This window comes from Elgaria multicarinata, chromosome 17 (genome assembly GCF_023053635.1).
Source record: "Elgaria multicarinata webbii isolate HBS135686 ecotype San Diego chromosome 17, rElgMul1.1.pri, whole genome shotgun sequence".
Classification (NCBI taxonomy): Eukaryota; Metazoa; Chordata; class Lepidosauria; order Squamata; family Anguidae; genus Elgaria; species Elgaria multicarinata.
The window spans coordinates 22625567-22648265 of record NC_086187.1 but is presented as its reverse complement, the minus strand read 5'-3'; the positions used below and the strand labels follow the sequence as shown (position 1 = coordinate 22648265).

General features: G+C 50.7%; 2 protein-coding genes across 2 annotated transcripts in view; one reads left to right on the top strand and one right to left on the bottom strand.

Annotated features, from left to right (window-relative positions):
* SMURF1 (SMAD specific E3 ubiquitin protein ligase 1) overlaps window positions 1–22699 on the bottom strand; it is a 303336-nt gene that overhangs the window by 65143 nt on the left and 215494 nt on the right. The window lies entirely within an intron of this gene.
* The window catches only part of FSCN1 (fascin actin-bundling protein 1), a 35068-nt gene continuing 25950 nt past the window's right edge, over window positions 13582–22699 (top strand). Inside the window, exon 1 of the mRNA XM_063143642.1 lies at window positions 13582–14441. Coding sequence (XP_062999712.1) covers window positions 13619–14441 — 823 coding nt within the window. The 5' untranslated portion in view covers window positions 13582–13618. The remainder of the gene's footprint in view (window positions 14442–22699) is intronic.

Sequence of the window (22699 nt, the reverse complement as noted above, 5' to 3'; positions counted from 1 at the left end):
AGCACCATCGTGGGGAAGATGGTGACCAGGGGCTCCTCTAAATGAGAGATTTATTGAATGCTCATGACTGGCCACTCACAAAAGTTTGCGGATCTTTTAAACGATGTTGTGAACAACCAGTACATTTCCTACGGCATCTTTTGGAAACTCCGTCATGAAAAAAAACCACTTTTAAACTGGCAACCTCTGAAAAAAGTGGGATCTTCTGCCACTAGGTGGAGCTGTTTCAATGGAACTGAACGGAAGGGAAGTATTCAATTCAAGCCACATGGTTGCCCCATGTAATTAAGCCCATAACAATCATGCCAAAAATAGGAAGCACAAACGCCCAGGGTAAGCAACGTGATTTCCCCTTAATGTAAAGACGGCCCAGGTGATCTGCATGTGCCTGCTCAATCTGCTGTTGTTCAGCTGCTGACAGTGGATGAGCAACTTCAAGGGCCCTGCTGCTGTCCCTTCTTACGATTGTTGTTAAATCGGATTGGGGCCGAACAGCCATTCAAAGAGAGGACGTCACCTAAGCACTCTATATCAGGGTTCCTAAGCCCCTTCTTTGAGCCAGGCCTGAAATATGAGAGCCAGTGTGGCTTAGTGGTTAGAGTGGTTACAGACTCATGAGATCTGAGTTCTAGTCTCCCCGTTCAGCCATGAGGCTCACTGGCTGACTTTGGGCCAGTCACCAACTGTCAGCCTAACCTACCTCACAGGGTTGTTGTGAAGATAAAATGGAGAGGAGGAGGACCCTCGGGCTCCTCAGAGGAAAAAAAGGTGGAATATAAATGTAACAAACAAATAAATATTATGTTTCATCCACACTCTGTGCTTCTATAGCAGGCAAGGGGGGTATTTCAGGGGTGTTTCAGTTTGTCCTGGGAAAACCGCAAGTCAGTTCACAGGCTTATGAGCAAATACCAAGGAACCTTAATAGCTTGAAATTCCTACGGGGAGATCAAGTCACTTCAGGACAACATGCATTCATATTCACCCATAAAAGCCTTTTGTTGTTGCAGTCAAAGCTGCTGCATTTTCTCTCCACGTGTGGCTGTTTTATCCCAGTGGACCCCTGCACAATATTTGTTCCAACTTCCATGAAAGAGGTCGGTGCATTCATAGAATCATAGAATAGCAGAGTTGGAAGGGGCCTACAAGGCCATCAAGTCCAACCCTCTGCTCAATGCAGGAATCCACCCTAAAGCATCCCCGACAGATGCTTGTCCAGCTGCCTCTTGACGTGTCTATCGTCAAGAGGATATTCTTGATAGACATTCCTAGATAGACATTCCTAGACGTGTCTATCAGAAGTAGGACCTGTTGAGTTCCGTGAGGCTTACTCCCAGGTAAGTGTGCATACAGGATTGTGTAAATGTGCATACTGCAGTAGAGTAAGATCAAACACCAGTTGAACAGAAGGGTTCAGCAAGAGACAATGCAGCAAAATTACTTTGGAACAGCCAAGGAATTGCAAAGCCTCTGGTCTGGCACCCCTCGAACTCAGTGCCACTGAGGGTGAGAGAGAGCCTTTGAGCTCGTGCAGAATACTTGTTCCTTTGCTGGGTGTCCACAATGCGTCCTGTGGCACCTGGCATGAAGAGCTTCTTGCTCTTGGAAGAGATACCTTTCCAAGGCAAGTGTGAGCCAAAGGGATCTTCTTTCTTTAATAACGCATTCGTCTTCAGAAAGGTGTCTTGCTTGCTAGACTGCTGTAAAGCAGGAGTGCGGAACCCCTCCCAGTCCAAGGGCCAAATCTTATTTCAGAGATGCTCTCGGGGGCCGCGTTGTACTAGTGGGCAGGGCTAAAGGCAAAAGGGGCAGGGCAAAACATATTTTAGCTTCAAGCTTTTACTGCTAGTAATTAATTAAGCCCGAGGAGGAGGCATTTCAGCCTTTTAGAATGCAAGGAGAAATGTACAAAAACCAGGAAACCCCCCCCCCCAATGATCAGTGGTCAGGCAAAGGGGTGGGGCCAGTGGAAGTGGGCGTGGTCTTCTGTGGTGTGTTGGATTTGGTCTCCGCGGGCCTGAGGTTTGAGAACCATACTGTAAAGCTTTTCTTTATGTGAAGTAAGGCAGCCTTCCCACAACCTGGTGCCCTCCGGATGTGTTGGACTACAATTTCCATCATCTCCAGCCTGCATGTGATTTACCAGGAGTGGGAACCAGAAAACAAACGAGGCCACATCAGATGTGGGTAGGAAAAATGCTGCTTCAAAGGAATCCTGAGAAGCTAGGAAGGGGGGGGAGTTGGAACTGCAACAAAATGTTGCAGTGTAGAATGTACGGGATACTCCATTCTCCTCCCTTCCAGTTTTCCATTCTTCCCGCCCAACAGTCAGTCATCATTCCATGTCCATTGAGCCTTGTTGGCTACATAAGCATTGGCACTCACTGCCTGAACCTCAGAAATAGAAGGAACAACGACAGAACAGGGGGAAGAGTTTCACAGACCTCCTTCCTCAAACCTGGCTTCCTTTCGGTTTGTGCATTTGTTCGGCTAGCAGCCACGTGAAGGGGCAGAGGAAGGAGAGCATGGGTGGAGGACATCAAGCAAGGAGAAGAGGGCCGAGAAGAAGGACGGGCTTCAAACAGACAAATTATCTCTTTTCTCCTGAAAAGACAAAGGAGCCTCCAGCTGGAACCTGAGATAAGGGGAACCACGTATTGTGGAGACGGGGCCAGGTTGAATCGCCACACAGTGGGTAAACGGGAGGGAGGGGATGAAGTCTTTGGTTCCTTTCAGCAGCAGTCCTGAGTTGGGACACGGGTACTCCCATATATCACCAAAACTCGCCTCAGATCACTCCGGACATGGACAGTCATGATGTTGGAAATGCTACCATGACAGTCATGATATGTAGAGTCAGTAAAACAGAGCAGGTAGACGTCAGGCCGATGGTCTACTTTGTTTTTCTTTACTAGAATCCTGAGATCTGCCAAACGGAAACTGATGCAAAGGCCTATACTTAGGGTGCTTCCAGACGGTCGGCCAGGGCCTGCCCTACTGTTGGGCAGAGTGAGGCAATCACCTCAGGCGGCAGAAGCTGGGAGGTGGCGGCAAGGTATTGGCAGTAGAGGTGACAGAGGAATCCATCCAGGGGGTGAAACTCGCTGAGCCTCCGTCAGCTTGCCCCCCGACTTCGGCTCACTTACCCACAAGCTGGCCCAACTTGACCTGCATCGAGTCACGGCCACCTTGTGGCTTTTCTGGGGGGTTGTTTTTTGTCAGTGAAAATTTGCGCAAGTTAAACAAACCATGGATGCAATGTGTGCAAATTCGTATGGGTGGGAAAAAAAAGTTCGCACATTCTGGGAAAAGCTGCATTCGTGAGCGCAAGCCCAAACGGGCAGGCAGCAGGAATCCATCAGGCCCTAAAAAGGCCAGTTTTATTATTTATTTATTTATTTATTTATTTATTTATTACATTTTTATACCGCCCAATAGCCGAAGCTCTCTGGGCGGTTCACAAAAATTAAAATCATCATAAAACAACCAACAAGTTAAAAATACAAATACAAAATACAATATAAAAAGCACAACCAGGATAAAACCACGCAGCAAAATTGATATAAGGTTAAAATACAGAGTTAAAACAGTATAATTTAAATTTAAGTTAAAATTAAGTGTTAAAATACTGAGTGAATAAAAAGGTCTTCAGCTGGCGACGAAAGGAGTACAGTGTAGGCGCCAGGCGGACCTCTCTGGGGAGCTCATTCCACAACCGGGGTGCCACAGCGGAGAAAGCCCTCCTCCTAGTAGCCACCTGCCTCACTTCCTTTGGCAGGGGCTCACGGAGAAGGGCCCCTGTAGATGATCTTAAGGTCCGGGTAGGTACATATGGGAGGAGGCGTTCCTTCAAATAACCTGGCCCCAAACCGTTTAGGGCTTTAAATGTCAATACCAGCACTTTGAATCGAGCCCGGACCTGGACTGGCAGCCAATGAAGTTGTAAAAGGACTGGCGTAATGTGATCTCGCCAGCCAGTCCCTGTTAGTAAACGGGCTGCCCTGTTTTGTACCAGCTGAAGCTTCCGGACCGTTTTCAAAGGCAGCCCCACGTATAACGCATTGCAGTAATCCAAACGAGAGGTTATCAGAGCATGGATAACTGTAGCTAGGCTATCACTGTCCAGATAAGGGCGCAGTTGGTATATCAGCCTAAGCTGATAAAAGGTGCTCTTTGCCACTGAGTTCACCTGTGCCTCAAGTGACAGTTCTGGATCGAAGAGCACCCCCAAACTACGGACCCGATCCTTTAGGGAGAGTGCAACCCCGTCCAGGACAGGGCAAACATCACCTCGCCGGACAAATGAACCACCCGTTAACAGTACCTCCGTCTTGTCTGGATTGAGTCTCAGTTTGTTAGCCCTCATCCAGTCCATTACCGTGCCCAGGCACTGGTTCAGAACAGTCACTGCCTCACCTGGGTTTGATGAAAAGGAAAGGTAGAGCTGGGTGTCATCCGCATATTGATGACACCTCAGTCCACATCTCCGGATAACCTCCCCCAGCGGCTTCATGTATATGTTAAACAGCATAGGGGATAAAATAGAGCCCTAGTTTTTCAGATGACACCCCCCCCCCCCGTTGGCAGCTGTGTGCCACACGGCCTGCCCCGCACCCCCTAAGCTAGCTTGTTGCCTTCAGGTGCAGTGGGGCTGCTGTCCCATTGCCGGTGCTAAAGAAAGATGCAACTCCCAATCCAGCTGGGTTTTGTACGTAGAATCAGAGCTGGGCAAAGCTGGTCATAGGCCCGGGCCAGATGGGAAATGTAGGGCCCCATTTCAAACTGCTCATTAAGTATTTTTTTTAAAATCAGTTCTAAATACATACGAACTAGAACGATTTATAAAAAAAGGTAGTGGCGAGCGCTTTTATCCAAGATGTATATAAGACATCACTTCTTCACATTCAGAAATGCTTTACGTGCATTTCTTTGGGCAAGTTCATCAACAACAGAAAAATCAAGCAACTTTGCCTTGTCAATGGCAGGGGGGCTCGGAGTACGCCCCCTCAGAATCATAGGCCCATGCCAACTGGCCCCACTGCTCCCCCCCTCTGCCCAGCCCTGCGTAGAATGGAGAGGGGGGGGCAGACTTCTGCCCCACAGAGCTTACAATCTATTCCAGCCTTGTCCCTTCCAGATGTGCGCGTATACTGGTCCTCTGTTCCTAAACATACCCACTCACTGACACCACTGCTCCTTCTGCAGTAAAAGAGGCCTGCTCTGTTCACGTCGCTTGGATAGCAGCCCCAGATGAATGGCTCTTTGTCCTAGGAAGTGTTCTGTACGCATTCCCTTTTGCTCGCCATTCAACAGTAAGGAGAACAAACAGGCATCTCTCCTACCACAGTCCCTCCGTAGAGGAAACTGAGGTCTCTCCCTCCTGTGTCCCCCACCCCCCTTCAAGCCTCTCTCTTTAGATTCTGGGTGAAGAAAAAACCCCACTGCAATCTCAGATGGGACCGGTCGCCCCACTGTTATTTCAGTCTCTCCCTAGGATGGGATGATGAGTCGGGATATATAAGTAAATGAGTATCTACCCCCACCCTTGGAAGATGGGACTTGATTCTTTGCGGGACGACACTAGGTAACGCTGCCCTATTTGGCTTGTATTTGTTTATTTGTTGCAATTATAGCCTACCTTTTTTCCCTCCTTAATGAACTGGAAATGCCACTCCTGAAGCCTGGCAGTAAGGCCTTCAAGCAAAAATATGCTGGCATTTTTGGCCCTCCTCTCTCTCCGTCCTGTTTTACCTTTTCAGTACTTGCAGCTGGGGGGGGGCGCTCTGGGATGCTAATGAATCCAGGTGAGGCCCCATCCTTTGTCTCTTCCAGCTCAGCCAGCTGTTCCCCTTTCATTCAGCCCATGTATATTTCATAGCTGCAGCCTTCTACACCATCATGGTCTCCCAGGTTCGGAGGAGAAGGCACTACCTTCATATCTGAATCAGGGGTCAGGGTGGGGAGAACAGCACGAACTAGGTGAGCATCTACATCCTCCCCAACCTGGTACCCTCCAGGAGTGCTGGACATCATTGGCCATGCAGCCTGGGGATAATGGGAGTTGTAGTCAGTGCCGGCTCCAGGTTCTGAAGGGCCGTTGGCAAGATGCTCTCAGCGGGCGGGGGGGAGCCTTCCTCAGTGAGTTTCTCTTCTCTCTGCCATTGTCAGAAGTTCCTCCTCCTTCTCTTCATGGCTCCCACTTGTTTGCTTAACAGGCAGAAAGCCAGTGAGCACGGGGGCGTGGCATCTCCTGCTCCTCTGGGCCAGAGTTGAACACTCAGGTTGCAATGGGGAAAAGGAGCAACTCCAGGGGCCCCTCAGTGAGCCCTACTGGGGTGTGGGTCCACTCATGCCTACCCTCAACACTGGCCCTGGATAGAGTGCAACACATCTTTTCAAGAGCTACCGGAGGTGTCTTTAAGACTCTGTTCCCAGACGGTTCCCTCTTAAGAGCACTGCAGCAAAAACATCAAAGAGTCTCGTGGCATCTTGAAGACTAGCTAACCGATTCCGGCATAAGCCTTCATGGCCTATCGCCCGCTTCATGAGATGCATGGAGCGTTATGGACAGTTTCAGGGTTATGTATGATACATACGGGTCAGCGGGGGAGGAAGAATGATAAGCAGTGATGTTAGAAGGGAATCAGATGCAGAAAGTGACGACTGCATTATTAGCGGTGGTCGTTCGCAGCACAGTTGCGGCCGGACACATATAACCTGGCACTGGGTATGAACCCAGGTCTCCTGATCAAAATCCTTGATGGCAGAATAAATGTGTTCGTCTTCATAAAGTGTCACAAGACTCTTTGTTGTTTAAGATTCTCTCTCTCTCCCCCGTGTGTGTGTGTATGCATGTGTGTAGAATTCTAAGAGTGGAGATGCATTGCCTTTAAACATGCGCCTTTTTCTTATCCATTTTAATAAAAGTTGCATCTGGCAGAGCACTTAAACCCCCAACCCCGCCAAAATAAAAATAAAAATCCCACAAAAAAACAAATCAGCTGCCATATTTATAGACCTTAGCTTATCTCCATACTGGGAAACGCTTCATCCATTGCCAGCTCAGGACAACTAGCAATCCGAGCAAGGGACACAGTGTCAATACATCCCCTTGAGCCAGAAAAGATCCAGAAACTGCAACGTTTGTTTCTTCACACTCCCCTCTGCACATACACACATCGGATGCTCATATATTTACAGGGCATCCTTTGTTTGCGCTTGGTTTATACTTCCAACAGCAACAAAAAAAGGCTTTTGGTAATAAAATCTTAATTAGACCAGGCTGGCTGCCAACAGGTCCATGGAAGAATTTCCATGAATTTGGGGGAGAGGCTTTTAAAAAATCAATGGGGCTGGTAACACACCCACACGCCCGACACTTGCATCATGAAGAGGATTAGACCTTGTGAAGTCCTTGGAGGGTCACCCCCCCATCCATCTTCCAAGACCTGCAAGCCACTTTTAAAATACAGGACCCAAACAGGTGAGTCTTTCCCCCTGATTAGCTGCTGAACTAACAAACAACAACCTTGCAAGGGCTGTTGTTCATTCATTCAGTTCAGCAGTGCCTGCTAATTGTAAAAAGGAAAAGAAAAGAAAAACCTGGTGTGCTCCTATACCTTAATGATACCTTGAATCAGGTGAAGTTTTTCACCACAGTCATTATCGCCCTGCTAATGTTGCTAGAGCAAGGTCGCTCTTAAAGGTACAGGAGCAGAGAGCAGTCAAGAAAGTTGGCAACCTTAATTTTATTTCCCTCCACTGTCAAACCCATCCCAATCTGGTACAAGCGTCCCAAGTAGCACAGGGAGTGAAGATCCGAGGCACACCTGAAGGGAAGCAGAAAGCCCTCCACCAGGCCTGGTCATGGCTTAGAGCAGGGCGGTACAATCCCTAGGGTGGCCAGGTGTCCTCTTTTACAGTCCTCTATTTGGAAGGCAAGGCTGCCCTGTCCAATTCCGCCTTAAAGATAAAAAACGAAAGAGCTGTTGCCCATCAAGGGTAAGCAGCAGTCTAAACAAGGAGGCACATAGGTCACTGCCTTCCGCACTATGGTGAGAGCTCCTGGGTTTCTATTTAGAGTATGATTATTTCTAAATTTGCATCTATTTCGATAAATTGGTATTTGCAAATATTATGCAAACTGGTGCCCAATTTTGGGGTGACGTATTTCCTCCCTTGTTGGCAATTCCTAAGTGGCCACCCCAGCGTGTCCGAAAGCCACATTCACTCCTACCAGAAGATTGCCGGATCTTGCCTCGTCCCCATGACTTATTGCAGAGCGCCGGCGCTGTTTAGGAAGAGAAGGCTGATCTGCCCATGAAGAAGCTCCCCGTTGGACTCTCCCCTCTGCCACGAGTGATGTTACAAGGGGGCCTTTCAGCCTCGGCTTTCCCAACTGCGATACGGGGACAGTAAGGCCAACCTTATGGGGCTGCCGTCCTACGGGTTATGGCCAGGGCATGTCGGAGCACCCCAAAGCATGATAGGCACGGCTGATACGACCGCTGACACGTAGCAGGCGGAAACGCAGACGCGCTCTTGCACAACACTCCTCATCTGTCCCATTCTACGGGCATGGCTTTGAAAGCATCCGATGCAGCTGAAGCTAAGCAGAACTGGATCAGGTTGGGGCCTGTATGGGAGACCGCCTGGGAACGCTTATGGGTACAGCCTGGCTGGAAATATATGTAATGCTTGAGACCTCCAAAGCAACGACAACAACATCAGAAGAGCCCTGCTGGATCAGACCAAGGCTCCATCTAGTCCAGCATTCTGTTCACACCGTGGTCAACCACATGCCCATGAGAAACCCACAAGCAGGACACGGGTGCAATAGCACCCTCCCCCCCCCCGACATTCCCAGCAACATGTTGCAGTATATCCTGAACCTTTAAAACAGGGTTAGGGATCTAGTTTCAGGTGGAGTTTGGGATGACACCACCCTAGCCCTCTATGGGCTGAATGATGGCAGAAGAGCGTAGGAGATATTCAAGGCACTGAATCTATTTTGGAACTGGGGCTCACGCCTGGGCTAGCTCCTTTAAAGTTGTGGCTGGTTCTGACCGAAACTTGAAATGGATTCACAGCCTCACCGAAATTGGAGCCACCAGCCTCCACTGATTCTGGACACACCCACCCACACCCACCCGGGGCGGGGAGTGGATTGAAATAAATTGGAAGACTGTCTACCCTACTAACTTGCAGAAACTGGGTTTTTAAAACACACCAATCAAAACCTTCCCCCGCCCCCACGGGCGAAACAGGAACAATGGTTTACTGCGGACAGATAACAGAAACCAGCCCAGTCCTTGGGACGCTGACTACCCTTGGTGATTAGGCACCATCAGGGTGTACATACACTGAGGTGGGGCCATTGCTCAGAGTTGGAGAGCACGCACTCTTCTAGGCAAAGGTTCCAGGTTCCATCATGGGCCTTTTCAGCTAACCGGAATCCCAAATCTCCATTTTCAGACTGGATCTAAACTACGGACCTCATGACCACAATATCTGGTTATATTTGGATTTCACTGTTTCTTCACACACACACACACACACACACCTGCTTTTTGTGGGCATCTCCACACAAGGCATTTGTCGTCTGCACATCATTCCCTACTCGGGGTTGTTTATGAGTTCTTTAGACAACATTGTGGCCCTGCAGAGTTTCATTTCTGTGCCTAATCAGCACTTTCGCAAGTAATTTTAGAGCAGGGGAAATGTAGCATTTAATTATGAAAGTGAAAGAAAGTGTGATTTCCTCTTGCATATTTGTGCTGTTCCGCTATACAACAGTGCCACCTAGAGCTTATGAAGCAGAAAAACAGGAAAGGAAACACTCTTCAGGTAGTGCTCAGATCTCAATTCTGCGATGAAACCGAAAGTAGATACAATGGATTAACAGCCTCGGGTAGAAAAGCTCAGTATCACCTAGCACAACCTTCCCCAACCTAGCACCTTTCACTTGCATTTGACTACAGTTCCCAGCATGCCCCAGCCAACACACCCTGCTGCCCAAAGGAAAACTGCTCTAGGCGCATAAAACCATATAATTAATTAGGCTCTAATAATAACCTTTTCCTACATTTTGGTGGTGTCTGAGCAACCAAAATTGTAAGTTGGACAGCAGTTTTGGAGAGCAGCCCTTTCTAACACGTTGCACTCCGGATGTCGGACTACAGCTGACTTCATCCCCAGCCAGCATGATGGGCACCAGGCTGGTGAAGACTATTGTAGGGACACCATGGATCTTGAAAGGGTCTTCTCCCAGATGCAGGATCAGAAGAAAGGTATTGCTGGGTGTTCGTCCTCTCAGGTTTCACCTTCAGAGGGTCCCTCCACAGCATCCCTCAGCCATCTTGCAAGGAGTCCTGGGAAACATCTCCTGAACGATGGTAGGGAGGCAGCTTCTCAGAGCGGCTGAAGTCCAGCACCCCTTGACAAAGTCTGCCCTGGCTTGGAATTCTCCACTCCTGGAGCACCGTAAACATGAATTCCACCATGGCTTGGACAGAAAAGCCTGTTTACCCGGGAATGAGATTAACCTATGAAACTCACTGCCACAAGAGGGGGTTGGACTCGATGGCTTTTTAGGCCCCTTCTAATTCTACTATTCTATGATTCTAAGAAGTGAGGATGGCAGCCACCGGCTCAGATGTCTTTCAAAGAGTTTTAGACAAATTCATGGACAAGAAGGGGTCGAGTAAAATGGCTATTAGCCATAATGGCTAAACAGACTCTCCATGTTCAAAGAAGCTATACTACTGACTACCACCTACTGGGCAAGCAATGCAGATGGAGGGCTATTCCAGAGTTCCCCTACCTGGTGCCCTCCAGATCAGTTGGACTACAACCCCCAGTATCCTCAGCCACCTGAAAGCCAGGGCTACTGCACTCTGGGCCTGCTTGGAGGCTTCTTGAGTGCATCTGCTTAGCCATTGTGGAACGCAAGACAGTTGGACCAGTTGATTCTTCTCTTCCATTCCTCTTACATCAGTGCTGCTGAATTCAGGCGAGACTTACTTCTGAGTAAATATGCTGAAGGTGACACCATAAGCCTGGAATCTTTGTGGCCTTTCTCCCCGCCCCATGCCCTTGTTTGCTTTTGATCTGGTATCTTTTTTACGAGGTTTTCATTGTAAACCACTCAGCTAGGTCATCATGGCTGCAACCCTGTGGCCGCTCACCTGGGAGCAAGCTCCATTGACAACGCTGAGGCTTGCATCTGAGTAGACACGTACAGGCTTGCACTGATAGGCATTTAACATGAATAAGTAAAAGCTGAAATCAGCCTGAGCGGGCGTCAATGACCAGCTACGGCACTTTCCAAAACAGGTAAATGAATCCTTGATTCTGGTAGGATTTGAACATGTTTTCTTTGCGAAGGTATTTGCGAAGGTAATATCTCACAGTATTTGAATCTACACGTCTATTCAGAATCAAAATAACCTAGACATTTTTCTGCCAGAGATGAACGACACCTGAGGGCTAATTTAAGTGGTAAAGGGCAGGTCACATGGGAACCGTACCTCTGTCCTCTAACAGCTCATTACCTTTTACCAGCTTCTCACTTTGCCTAACGGTAGAGCCGGCTCCCACAGGGGCTTTATCCCCAGAGAAATGGGTGTAGCAGGGTGGGGAACCCGTGGTCCTCCAGATGTTGTTCGGACTAGACTACAGCTCCAATTAAGCCTGACCATTATCCATGCTGGTTGGGGTTGATGGTAGTTGTAGTCCAGCAACATCAGGAGGGTCATAGGTTGCCCACACCTGGTTTATGGGTTGGCAGCCTAACCGTGTACAACCGGTTATATGCGTATCTTCAAAAGGAAGCCCCATTGACTTCAATGGGACTTACTCTCAGGTAAGCATGTACATAGAAATGCAGCCCAGCACATATGTAAAAGTAAGCCCCACTGAGATCAATGGGGTTTACACCCAGACACAAGTGTATAGCACTCTCCCCCAACCGGGGAGTCTCCAGATATTTTGGACTATTGACCCCATCAGCTCCAGCCAGCATGACCAGTGGTCAAAGATGATGGGAGCTGTAGTCCCAAACATCTGAAGGGCACCAAGATGTAGAAAGGAATGATGTATAAGATGGCAGCCAGCCTCACTCACAAGAATGTGAGAAGAGCCCAGCTGGGTCAGGCCAAGGGTCCATCTAATCCAGCACTCTGGGCAACAGCACCCTACCACCCATGTTCCCCAACAATTGGTGGACATAGGCTTACTGCCTCTGATACTGGAGATAGCACATAGCCATCAGGGCTAGTAGCCATGGATAGTCTTCTCCATGAATGTGTGCAACCCTCTTTTGAAGCCATCCAAATGGGTGGCCATCACTATATCTTGTGGTAGCGAATCCCATAGTTTAACTCTGCGCTGTGTGAAGAATGTCCTTTCACTGATCTGTCCTCAATCTCCCACCCATCAGCTTCATGGGATGACCCCACTAGGTTCAAGTATCATGGGATAGAGAGAAAAATGTCTCCCTATCCGTTTTCTCCACATCGTGCCAATTTCGTACACCTCCGTTATGTCTCTCCCCTCCCTTACTCATCTCCCCTTAGCTAAACAATTCCAGATGTTGTAACCTTCCCTCCTAGGGGAGTTGCTCCAGCCCCTTGATCATTTCGGCCGCCCTTGTCTGCTCTTTTCCCCCCACTCTAAAATATCCCTTTTTTAACTGCGGCGACCAGAACTGCTCACAGGGCGTTCGTGCCACCATAGCTTTGCATAAGGGCAGCACGATTCCGGCAGTTTTTACATTCAATCCCTTTCCCAGCTATGCCTAACGGGGAATCCATTTGCCTTTTTGGAGGCTCCATCTCTACCAGCCTTCCACGGTCCAGCATCCCTGGCCACTGGCCACGTCAGCTGGGGCTAATGGGATTTGATGTCCCAAACACCCCGAGGGCGCACCAGGTTGAGAAAGGCTGATTTCGAGAAAGCATGGCGGGGGGGGGGGGGGCGCGATGCGTCCACCCAGCCGTCTCCCCAAAACTGAAATGCGTTTGGGGGCGTTGCCGGGGGAGAAGGGCCTCTCCCCCCCCTCTCTTGTTGCTGGGGGTGGGGTGGGGTGTGCGGCAGATGATTTTCTGCTGGGAGGTGGCGGTGGCCATCTCTATTGCATTCTGGGTGCTCGGGAAGACGACCCCCCCTTCTCTTCCTCTTCCCTCCCCTCCAATCGACAACTCCACCTCCCCGCATCTGCTGGCGAAGCTCAATTGGAGGCGGGGCCGCATCCCATTCTCTCTCCCCCCCACCCCCCGCCCCGCAATACATCATTGCGCTCTCATATATAGGCTGCAGCTGGGCTTTGTGAATCCCGCTTTGTGAAGAGGGCTGCGAGAGAGGCAAGCAGGCAGGGCTGGCCAGGAGCGTCGCGAGGGCAGCGTGGTCTTGCAGACAAAGGCGACGCAGGCGAGGTAAAGCGCCAGCGGAGGGCGGCGGAGCAAGGCAGCGCCCGGGGAGGACGACGAAGAGCAGGCGCGCAGAGGAGGCCTTTCCACCCCCACCCCCAAAAAGCCCCCCGTTCCACGCTCGTTCCCTCTCCCTCTCTTCTTCTCCTTCTCCTCCTCCGCCCGGGGGCCGCCCCTCCCGCGCCGCAGCCATGACCGCCAACGGCACGTCGGAGTCGCTCCAGATCCAGTTCGGCTTGATCAACTGCGGCAACAAGTACCTGACGGCCGAGGCCTTCGGCTTCAAGCTCAACGCGTCGGCGCCCAGCCTGAAGAAGAAGCAGATCTGGACGCTGGAGCCCGACGGCGACGACTCGTCGGTGGTGTTCCTCAAGAGCCACCTGGGCCGCTACCTGGCGGCCGACAAGGACGGGCAGGTGTCGTGCGACCGCGAGGCGCCCGCGCCCGACTGCCGCTTCGTGATCGTGGCGCACGGCGACGGCCGCTGGTCGCTGCAGTCGGAGCCGCACAAGCGCTACTTCGGCGGCACCGACGACCGCCTCTCGTGCTTCGCGCAGGCCGTGTCGGCGGCCGAGAAGTGGAGCGTGCACATCGCCATGCACCCGCAGGTCAACCTCTTCAGCCTGGCCCGCAAGCGCTACGCCCACCTGAGCGCGGCCCGCGACGAGATCGCCGTGGCCCGCGACGCGCCCTGGGGCGTGGACTCGCTCGTCACCCTCGTCTTCCACGAGCAGCGCTACGGCGTGCAGACGTGCGACCACCGCTTCCTGCGCCACGACGGCGCGCTGGTGGACGCGCCCGAGCCCGCCGCCGCCTACACGCTCGAGTTCCGCGCCGGCAAGGTGGCCTTCCGCGGCGCCGAGGGCCGCTACCTGGCCCCCTCGGGGCCCAGCGGCACCCTCAAGGCCGGCAAGGCCGCCCGCGTGGGCAAGGACGAGCTCTTCGTGCTAGAGCAGAGCTCGCCCCAGGTGGTGCTGCGCGCCGGCAACGAGCGCAACGTCTCCATCCGGCAAGGTAAGGCGAGGCGAGGCGAGGCGCGTTCCCACGTGCTTGGGGGCGCCATGACGCCGGGCCTGAAATGCCGCCGCCCCAGAGCTCTCTGGGCGGTTTGCGAAGATTCCCTCCCTCCCTCCCTCCCCGTGCGAGTGGGGAGGTCGCCTGTGAATTCGCACGTGTGCACGGGGCGGAACGGTGGCTTCTCGGATTTTGAGCCTGCCAGGCAAGGCAGGAAAGGGGTCCCCTCTTTCGTGGGGCTCCCCGCTCCCACCGGTGTGAATGGGCCCCCAATCTGTTCATTCACACGTACATTGGGGGCTTCTTAGCTTCTCGCTCCCCACCCGTGAGAATGGGACCCCAATCTGTTCATTCACACGTGCACTGGGGGCTTCTTAGCTTCTGCGTCCACCAAGCAAGGTTAGAAAGTGGTCCCCTCTTTTGTGGCTCTCCCCGCTCCCACTGGTGAGAATGGGACCCTAATCTGTTCATTCACATGTGCACTGGGGGCTTCTTAGCTTCTGCGTCCACCAGGCAAGGTTAGAAAGTGGTCCCCTCTTTCCTTGCGCACCCTGCTCCTCATCCGAGAGAATGGGACCCTAATCTGTACATTCGCACATTCATAGGAGGTAACATTGATTTCTCACTTCTGGGTCCACCAGGCAAAGTAAGGAAGGGAGGGGACTCAGGAGCAGCAGCTGCACCCACCCAGGGTCACCTCTCTCTTTCTCTTCCCAGTGGTTTTTTCCCCAGCATAATTGGTTGATTCACATGTGCATATTTATTTATTTTTTTGCGGTGTCAGGCATTGATTTCTCTACCTGCTGTACATGTATGTGAATGGATTCTATGATGTCTTCTCCCGTCCTCCTCCTCCTCCTTTCCCTCTCCCCATTCCATATCTTGCCCATAATCTGTATTGATTCACATGTGCGAAATATAATACTGGGTATTTTGATTACTCTGCCCTGGACTTCTGTGTGCTGTATGGCTTGAGGCTAGGGGGGTGTGTGTGAACGGATTCCGTTGGAAGGCATTCTTTCTAACGCCATCCTCACGTTCTTGCACTTCACCGCCCCATATTTTTGCCATTATCTGCTGATGTGCATGTACATGACTTATCCGGGGAGTACTTTGATTTCTCTGCCCCGCTGCGTCTGCATGATCAGTGGCTCGCGGCTGGGGGTGTGGACAGACTGCCTAGAAGGCATTGTTTCTAAGGGTGCTTTGATCTCTAGGAGCTTTAATCCGTTCACTTGTGCAAATGGGTATTCTAGGCTATCAAGTGGTGGACCATGCATATGTACATTAGGCCGTGATCGGCATGTGTTCTGTTCTTCTTTAACCTGAAGCAAAAAAGGAAAATTGAGGTCTCTCCTGCTGCCAACTCACTGCCTTCCAGACTTCACTATTCTGGACTGTGCTTGGTTTTTATTTTAAATTAATTCGCTCACCTTTCCCATTGGAAAAATCACCAGTGGTGGTTCTCCTTGGAGCTGGCTAATGGGCCCACCCCTCTGGAATCTGCCGCTTGATGTAAGTGCTTCATGTTGGTTCATGCTAAAGCCGGCCTCGTTGTCTTGATGTGGCCACTTAATTCTTAATACAGCTTCTTTTCCTCCCATGCAAGGTCTCCAGTGGATGGGAGTTTTTTGAAAGAAGGGACATGCTGGGCCTGTGTGTGTGTGTGTTGGGGGCAGTATGTTGCCTGGAACTGGAGGGGACTGAAAACGGGATCTGGTTGAGGGTTTGTACTCTTGTGCAATAGGCTGGGTGGAGAATCCATTTTCAAAAATGGCGCTCGGAGGTGGGACCTCCCTCTGTGTGTGTGTGTGTGTGTGTGTACAACTGCTGTGGAGGGGGGGTTCCGTTCCTCCCTGATCTCCCCCCTCACTGAAAGTGCTTTTGTTCAGGACCAAACCTTTTGTTACTGTTCAGCACTGTTTATGTATTACCACTTCTCTAAAGACTTTTACTATGGTGTCTTAAATGGGATGCTGCAGGACGCTCACCCATCCCTGACCTGATGCTTGCCAGATGTGTTGGACTACAACTCCCAGCATCCCCCAGCCATCATCTGAAGGGCACCAGGTCTGGGAAGGCTACCTCCACCAAGTAGCACTGCTTTCTTTCCTCTGCTTCCAGTTTCCTTGCCCCTAAGTTAGGGACAGGAGTAGATGTTGCAGACAAAGTCCTTGTCTTGAGTGTCCTCGAGTGCAAGGTGAACGGCTACTCCCCCACCCCAGAAGGCTGGCAATGAGAGGGAGGCAGCCGCTAACTAGCATGGAGCAGGCACACCCCCAGATCTACAACTTCTGCAGGAACCTCAATGTGAGGTTCCCTTCGTGCGCCTCCTGGATTGCATAACTTGCCCACCCTTGGTCCAGCACAATGTATTTCTCCAAATTGTATTTCCCTGCCTCCCTTTCCTGCTTCTCTCCTCTTCCCCCTCCCATCCCTCAAGTCTTCTTCCTCGTCCCCTACCCGCCTGCCCCCGCCCTCTCATTGATGGCGTACCCCTGCCTCAATTAAAGGGAGGGGAGTCAGAACACCCAAAACAAAGAGGTCGAGTAGGTTCCCCCCCCACAAGCATCAGGCGCATCCTTTATGTTTCCCAGGGCTGCGTGCGGTTTTGTGAAATAGGGGGTGGGTGAGAAGCCTGTGCAAAGCAAGGGACATCTGAGCTGCCCTTGGAGTGAGCAGGGGGGGGGACCCACCCCCCTACCGCTACCTCATTCCCTCCCACTAGCCTCTCTCTTCCAGCCTCTTTTCCAGCGCACTCCATTCCCGCCCCCTCCCCATCCAGCCATGCCTCCACCATCCCCCTCTCCTCTTTCCCCCTCCCTCCCTCCATCCCTCCGTCCACCTTCTGCTCCTGCCTCTCTTTCAGCGGTGCTGTTGCTACCTGCTGTGCAATTGGTTAAGGCCCTGGAAGGGGCAGCTCTGTTCTCTGCCTATTGCCTCCCCCACCCCCACCCCGGCTCCTTCCCCACCTAGAGCTGCCAGATCAAATTCCCTAAATCAAGGGCCTCCTAGTGCCGCTGTGGGATCGGTTTATGGATGTGAAACAATGGCAGCCTCTTATGTGAAGGGCGGGGTGTGTGTGTGAATTTAGGGGGAACAAAAGTGTTGATTGCCACCCAAGTCCCTAGTCCCTCCTATTTTCCTTTTCCTTTTCCACATCTGTTCTGTTTCCCTTCACCCCTCCTTCCACTCTGTGCCTTTCTTCCTTCTGCTCCTTTCTCATGCATGCATCTGTTTCTCAGTTTATCTTTCTTCTTCCAGCCTCTTTCCTTCCGCAGCTTTTTCTGCTGCTGCCACCTCCCTGGGGCGTCCTTGAAGCCTCTTATTTTGGGGGGTAGAGGAAGGAAGGGGGGTGTCTTTAGCTGATCTCTTTATTTATTTATTTTTTAAAATGCCCCACCCCCTTCAGACTCATGCGGCATCCAGGTTTGTTGGTTTGTTTTTGCATTGAGGTGAGAAGGGGGGGCTGCCTAAAGGCTAAAAACGCCCCCTTAGAGTCCCAATGATTCTCTCGAAGAAGAGAATATTTAAAACAACCCAGCTGAGTTTAGAAATCCCCTGTCTTGATGCTAAATTTGGGGTTGGCGGTGGTGGTCTGTTCAGCATTTTGGCTAAACTGCCTGGCTTCTGTTGGTTGTTAGCACGTGTGTGTGTGTGTGTGTGTGTGTAAGTGTAAATCTAGAATCCTCTGCGCTCCGTTTTCTGTGAAAAAGCTGACTCAATAGGAGATCGAAGCCGGCTAATTCTTCAATGCAAAATTCTCCATCAAAGCTGTTTCCCTCTTCCCCCCCTTTTTTTCTTCTTAAGTAGGTGCAGTTAAAAAGGCAGTGATTAAGTTCTTGAATTACCCTCCTCTGCCCAAATAAAGATTCATGGGATCTTATTAAACCTCCTCCCTTTATCTAAGAAGGATCCCGGCGAGGGTCTTTGCTAGTCACAGTCTTCGCTTTTCTCTTGTCAGTCTGGTGTGTACTGGTTTATCACTGCAGAATATATCATCTGCTTAAAACGGCAACCACCCTTAATCCCGCGCTCAGGCAAACTGAATTCTGTAACCTTTATAAATCATGCAAATCTGCTCAAATTGCATGCTTTCTCTTCCAGTTTATTTATTTATTTATTACATTTCTATACCGCCCAATAGCCGGAGCTCTCTCAGTTGCATAATTCTGGTTTTCAGGAGGGGCCGGGAACTCCACAGAGCATTGAAGCAAAGCCTATGAACTACTAGCCCCCACACCCAAATAGTGGAAATGTTCTCCAGTCACCCCTGAATTATAATATTTCAGATCTTTGTGGCCATAAGGACTAGGAACTTGGGGTGGGTGTGTGGTTTTTATTTTAAGGATGTAAGATGATAATTTTAGGAATCTGAATTCTGCATCACAATGGCCATAGCATACCCAATATGCTTTTTTTCCCCCTGCACTGCTGCAGGAATGTTTTGGTGTTGGCGGACCAGAATGCAAAAAGGGTGAGCCAAAATACCGGCGTATTTTCTTTTAAAAGAGGGACCCCTGTCCTTTTTGGACCCTTGGGCAAATTTGGGAATTTGAGGGACTGCTGTGGGCACCACCACAAAATGGCTCCCATGGAGGGTGTGGCTAGTCACATAATGGCTGCCATGGGGGCCTGGCTAGTCGAAATAGGCTAAAGAAGGGCAGAGGGGAGAAATTCTGAGGCCATAAGCCTCGTGTGGCGCAGAGCGGTAAAGCAGCAGTTTCTGCAGCTGAAACTCTCCCCACGGCCTGAGTTCGATCCCAGCGGAAGCTGGTTTCAGGCAGCCGGCTCGGGTCGACTCAGCCTTCCATCCTCCCGAGGTCGGTAAAATGAGTACCCAATTAGCTGGAGGAAAGGAAATCACGGCTGGGGAAGGCAACGGCGAACCACCCCGCTATAAGGCCTGCCAAGAAAACATCAGCGAAAGCTGGCGTCCCTCCAAGAGTCAGTAATGACTCAGTGCTTGCACGAGAGTTTCCTTTCCAGAGGTGTCATGTTGCCCCCAAGGGTCACGTTGGGGAGCCCTGGCTTAAATCTCTTTCTTCTGCCAGGAGAGTTACCTCATCTTTTTTTTCTTTCTTTTAGAATAGGGTCGGTTGGTAGGAAATGCATCAAAGCTGAGAAACAGCCCCATGATTTGTGGTTGGGTGAAAATGGGCAGGGCAACAGGAGGGGGTGTGGCCACCTGGGGAACCCCAGAGGGGTGGATTTGGCGGCTGAAGTCCCCCACTGCTGCCTTACCTGTTCCCCACCCCTCATCTTAGTGGCACTCTGCGAAAGCCCGAAGCTGACACAGTTCTGTAAATGGATTTCGGAGTCGAGTGGCCGGTTTCTAGCTGAGCAGGGGGAAATGTGACCTACATTCAAGCAACACAAAGAGAGCTTTGCCTCCCTGGCTGCTACTTTGGCTGACTCAGCTGCCCGCCAAACCCCCCCTTTCTTTCTCCAACTGAACTTTGAAGGTTCGCAGGCAGCCGGGTGACCTGTTCTGTGTGCTCAGGCCAGGGTGGGAAGTCCTTTGGGCGTCTGTGGGTGCGCAGGACGGGTGGCTATAGAAACAGCACATGTGTGAGTGGACTGGAAGGATCTAGTTGATGTTGGCAGCTGCTTAGGAGCTGGCCAGGACAGCATCCTTATTAAAAATAAAATAGGGACGCTGACGCTGTCCCATGAAGCTGATTGGTGGGAGATTCAGGACAGATAAAAGGAAGGACCTCTTCAAGCAGTGCAGAGTTAAACTCTGGAATTTGCTGGCACAAGATGTAGCGATGGCCACCGATTTGGATGACTTTCAAGGAGGGTTAAGAACATAAAAAGCCATTCTGGATCAGATCGAGGATCTATTTAGGTCAAAACCCCTTCACACAGTGGCCAACCAGCACCCTCCCACCCATATTCCCCAGCAACGGGTGTATATAGGCTTACTGCCTTTAATACTGGAGGTAGCATATAGCCATCAGGGCTAGTAGTCATTGATAGCCTTCTCCTCTAGGAATTTATGTAACCCCCTTTTAAAGCCATCCAAATTGGTGGCCATTGCTACATCTTTCAGTAGTGAATAAGTATGTGTTCTGTGAAGAAGTCCTGAATCGCCCACCAATCGGCTTCATGGGATGACCCCCGTTGGGTTCTAGTGTTATGGGAGAGGGAGAAAAATGCTAGACAAATTCATGAAGGAGAAGGCTATTGATGGCTACTAGTCTGGATCATAGAATAGTAGAGTTGGAAGGGGCCTACAAGGCCATCGAGTCCAGCCCCCTGCTCAATGCAGGAATCCACCCTAAAGCATCCCTGACAGATGCTTGTCCAGCTGCCTCTTGAAGGCCTCTAGTGTGGGAGAGCCCACGACCTCCCTAGGTAACTGGTTCCATTGTCGTACTGCTCTAACAGCCAGGAAGTTTTTCCTGATGTCCAGCCAGAATCTGGCTTCCTGCAACTTGAGCCCGTTATTCCGTGTCCTGCACTCTGGGAGGATCGAGAAGAGATCCTGGCCCTCCTCTGTGTGACAACCTTTTAAGTATTTGAAGAGTGCTCTCATGTCTCCCCTCCATCTTCTCTTCTCCAGGCTCAACATGCCCAGTTCTTTCAGTCTCTCTTCATAGGGCTTTGTTTCCAGACCCCTGATCATCCTGGTTGCCCTCCTCTGAGCATGTGGGATGGCTGTATGCTACTTCCAGGATCAGAGGCAGAATCCATAGCACACCAGCTCCTGGGGAACATGGGCAGGAGGGTGCTGTTGCACTCATGCTCTGCTTGTGGGTTCCCCCTGAGCAGCTGGTCAGCTGCTGTGTGAATAGAACGTTGAACTAGGTGAACCCTTGGTCTGATCCAGCATGGTTATTCTTATGTTCTTAGAAAAATAAAGGGAAAGCCACAGAACTAGAGATGACCGGTCTTTTAGAATATCTGCTGTAGCATGCTGTGAAGTGAGACATGCATGTACCTAGAGGATATGACTGTACACTTAAAAAGAAGTGATATTCCAGCATTGAACAGCTGCAGGGTTTGGGCAGCTTTCTCCAACCGCGTGCCTGCCAGAATGTTCCGAACAACAATTCCCATCAGTCCCAGCCAGTACAGAGGCTGAGATGATGGGGGTTGTAGTACGAAATATCTAAAAGGCTGGTTGATGGTATGGTTCTCTACTGTATTCAAAAACATCTTTGGGCCTGTTCAGACAACACGCTAAGCCATGGTTAGGCCGCTAATCCTTTTGCTGCAAATGGTTAGTGAGCGTGTTTAAACCGTGGTTATGTAGCCACCATGGTTAGGAATGGTTCATACGATACGTTAAGCCATAATGCTTTGGTCAAAATGCTTAACCACCGTGGCTTAGCGTGTTGTCTGAACAGGGCCAATGTCTTGCCTGCCCCCTCAGTCTTCTCCCCCACGGATTCCCAAAATAACCCTGTGAGGTAGGTTAGGCTGAGGGACGGTGATTCGCTTAATGTTACCCAGTGAGCTTTGTGGCAGAGTGGGGTTTTGAACCCAGGATCTAATCTTACACTAACTCAGTAACCCACCACACAATGCTGGCCCATCCAACTCAACCGATAGTTGACTAATTTTTAAAGAACCCTCCAAAAAGAAGCCAAAAACATGGTCTTACACTCTTCCCCCCCCCCCCATATTTGTCACAAATCCACAAGGTGACCTTGGGGAAGCTGCTATTTTCAGTTTCAGCTCACCTCTCTGTAAACTGCAGCTAATTCTGGCCTACATGGCAGGGTTCTTGTATGAAAGGAAAGGAAAGGAACCTCTCGTGCAAGCACTGAGTCATTACTGACTCTTGGAGGGACACCAGCTTTCGCTGACGTTTTCTTGGCAGGCCTTATATAGTGGGGTGGTTTGCCGTTGCCTTCCCCGGCTGTTATTGCCTTTCCCCCAGCTAACTGGGTACTCATGTGGACGAAAGTTCTCTGATTGCTCAGAGCTCAGGACAGAAATCCAAGGCGCCGTGTTCCATGGGTCCTGTGATGGTCTCTTAAGAATCCCAAACGAGAGACACCACCCTCCCAAAATGGGCTGAGGTCTACCACAAGACGTCACGAATGGCCGCCAATGTGAACGGCTTTAAAAGAGGATTGGGCAAGTTCCCTTCTGAACGGCTACCAATGGCTACTTGTCCTCATGGTCATATGCTGGGAAATGTGGGTGGAGTCGGGGTCATATCCTGCTTGTAGGTTTCTCCTGGGCAACTGCTTGGCTGCTTTGTGAATCGAATACTGGGCGCTATGGACCCTTGGTCTGATCCA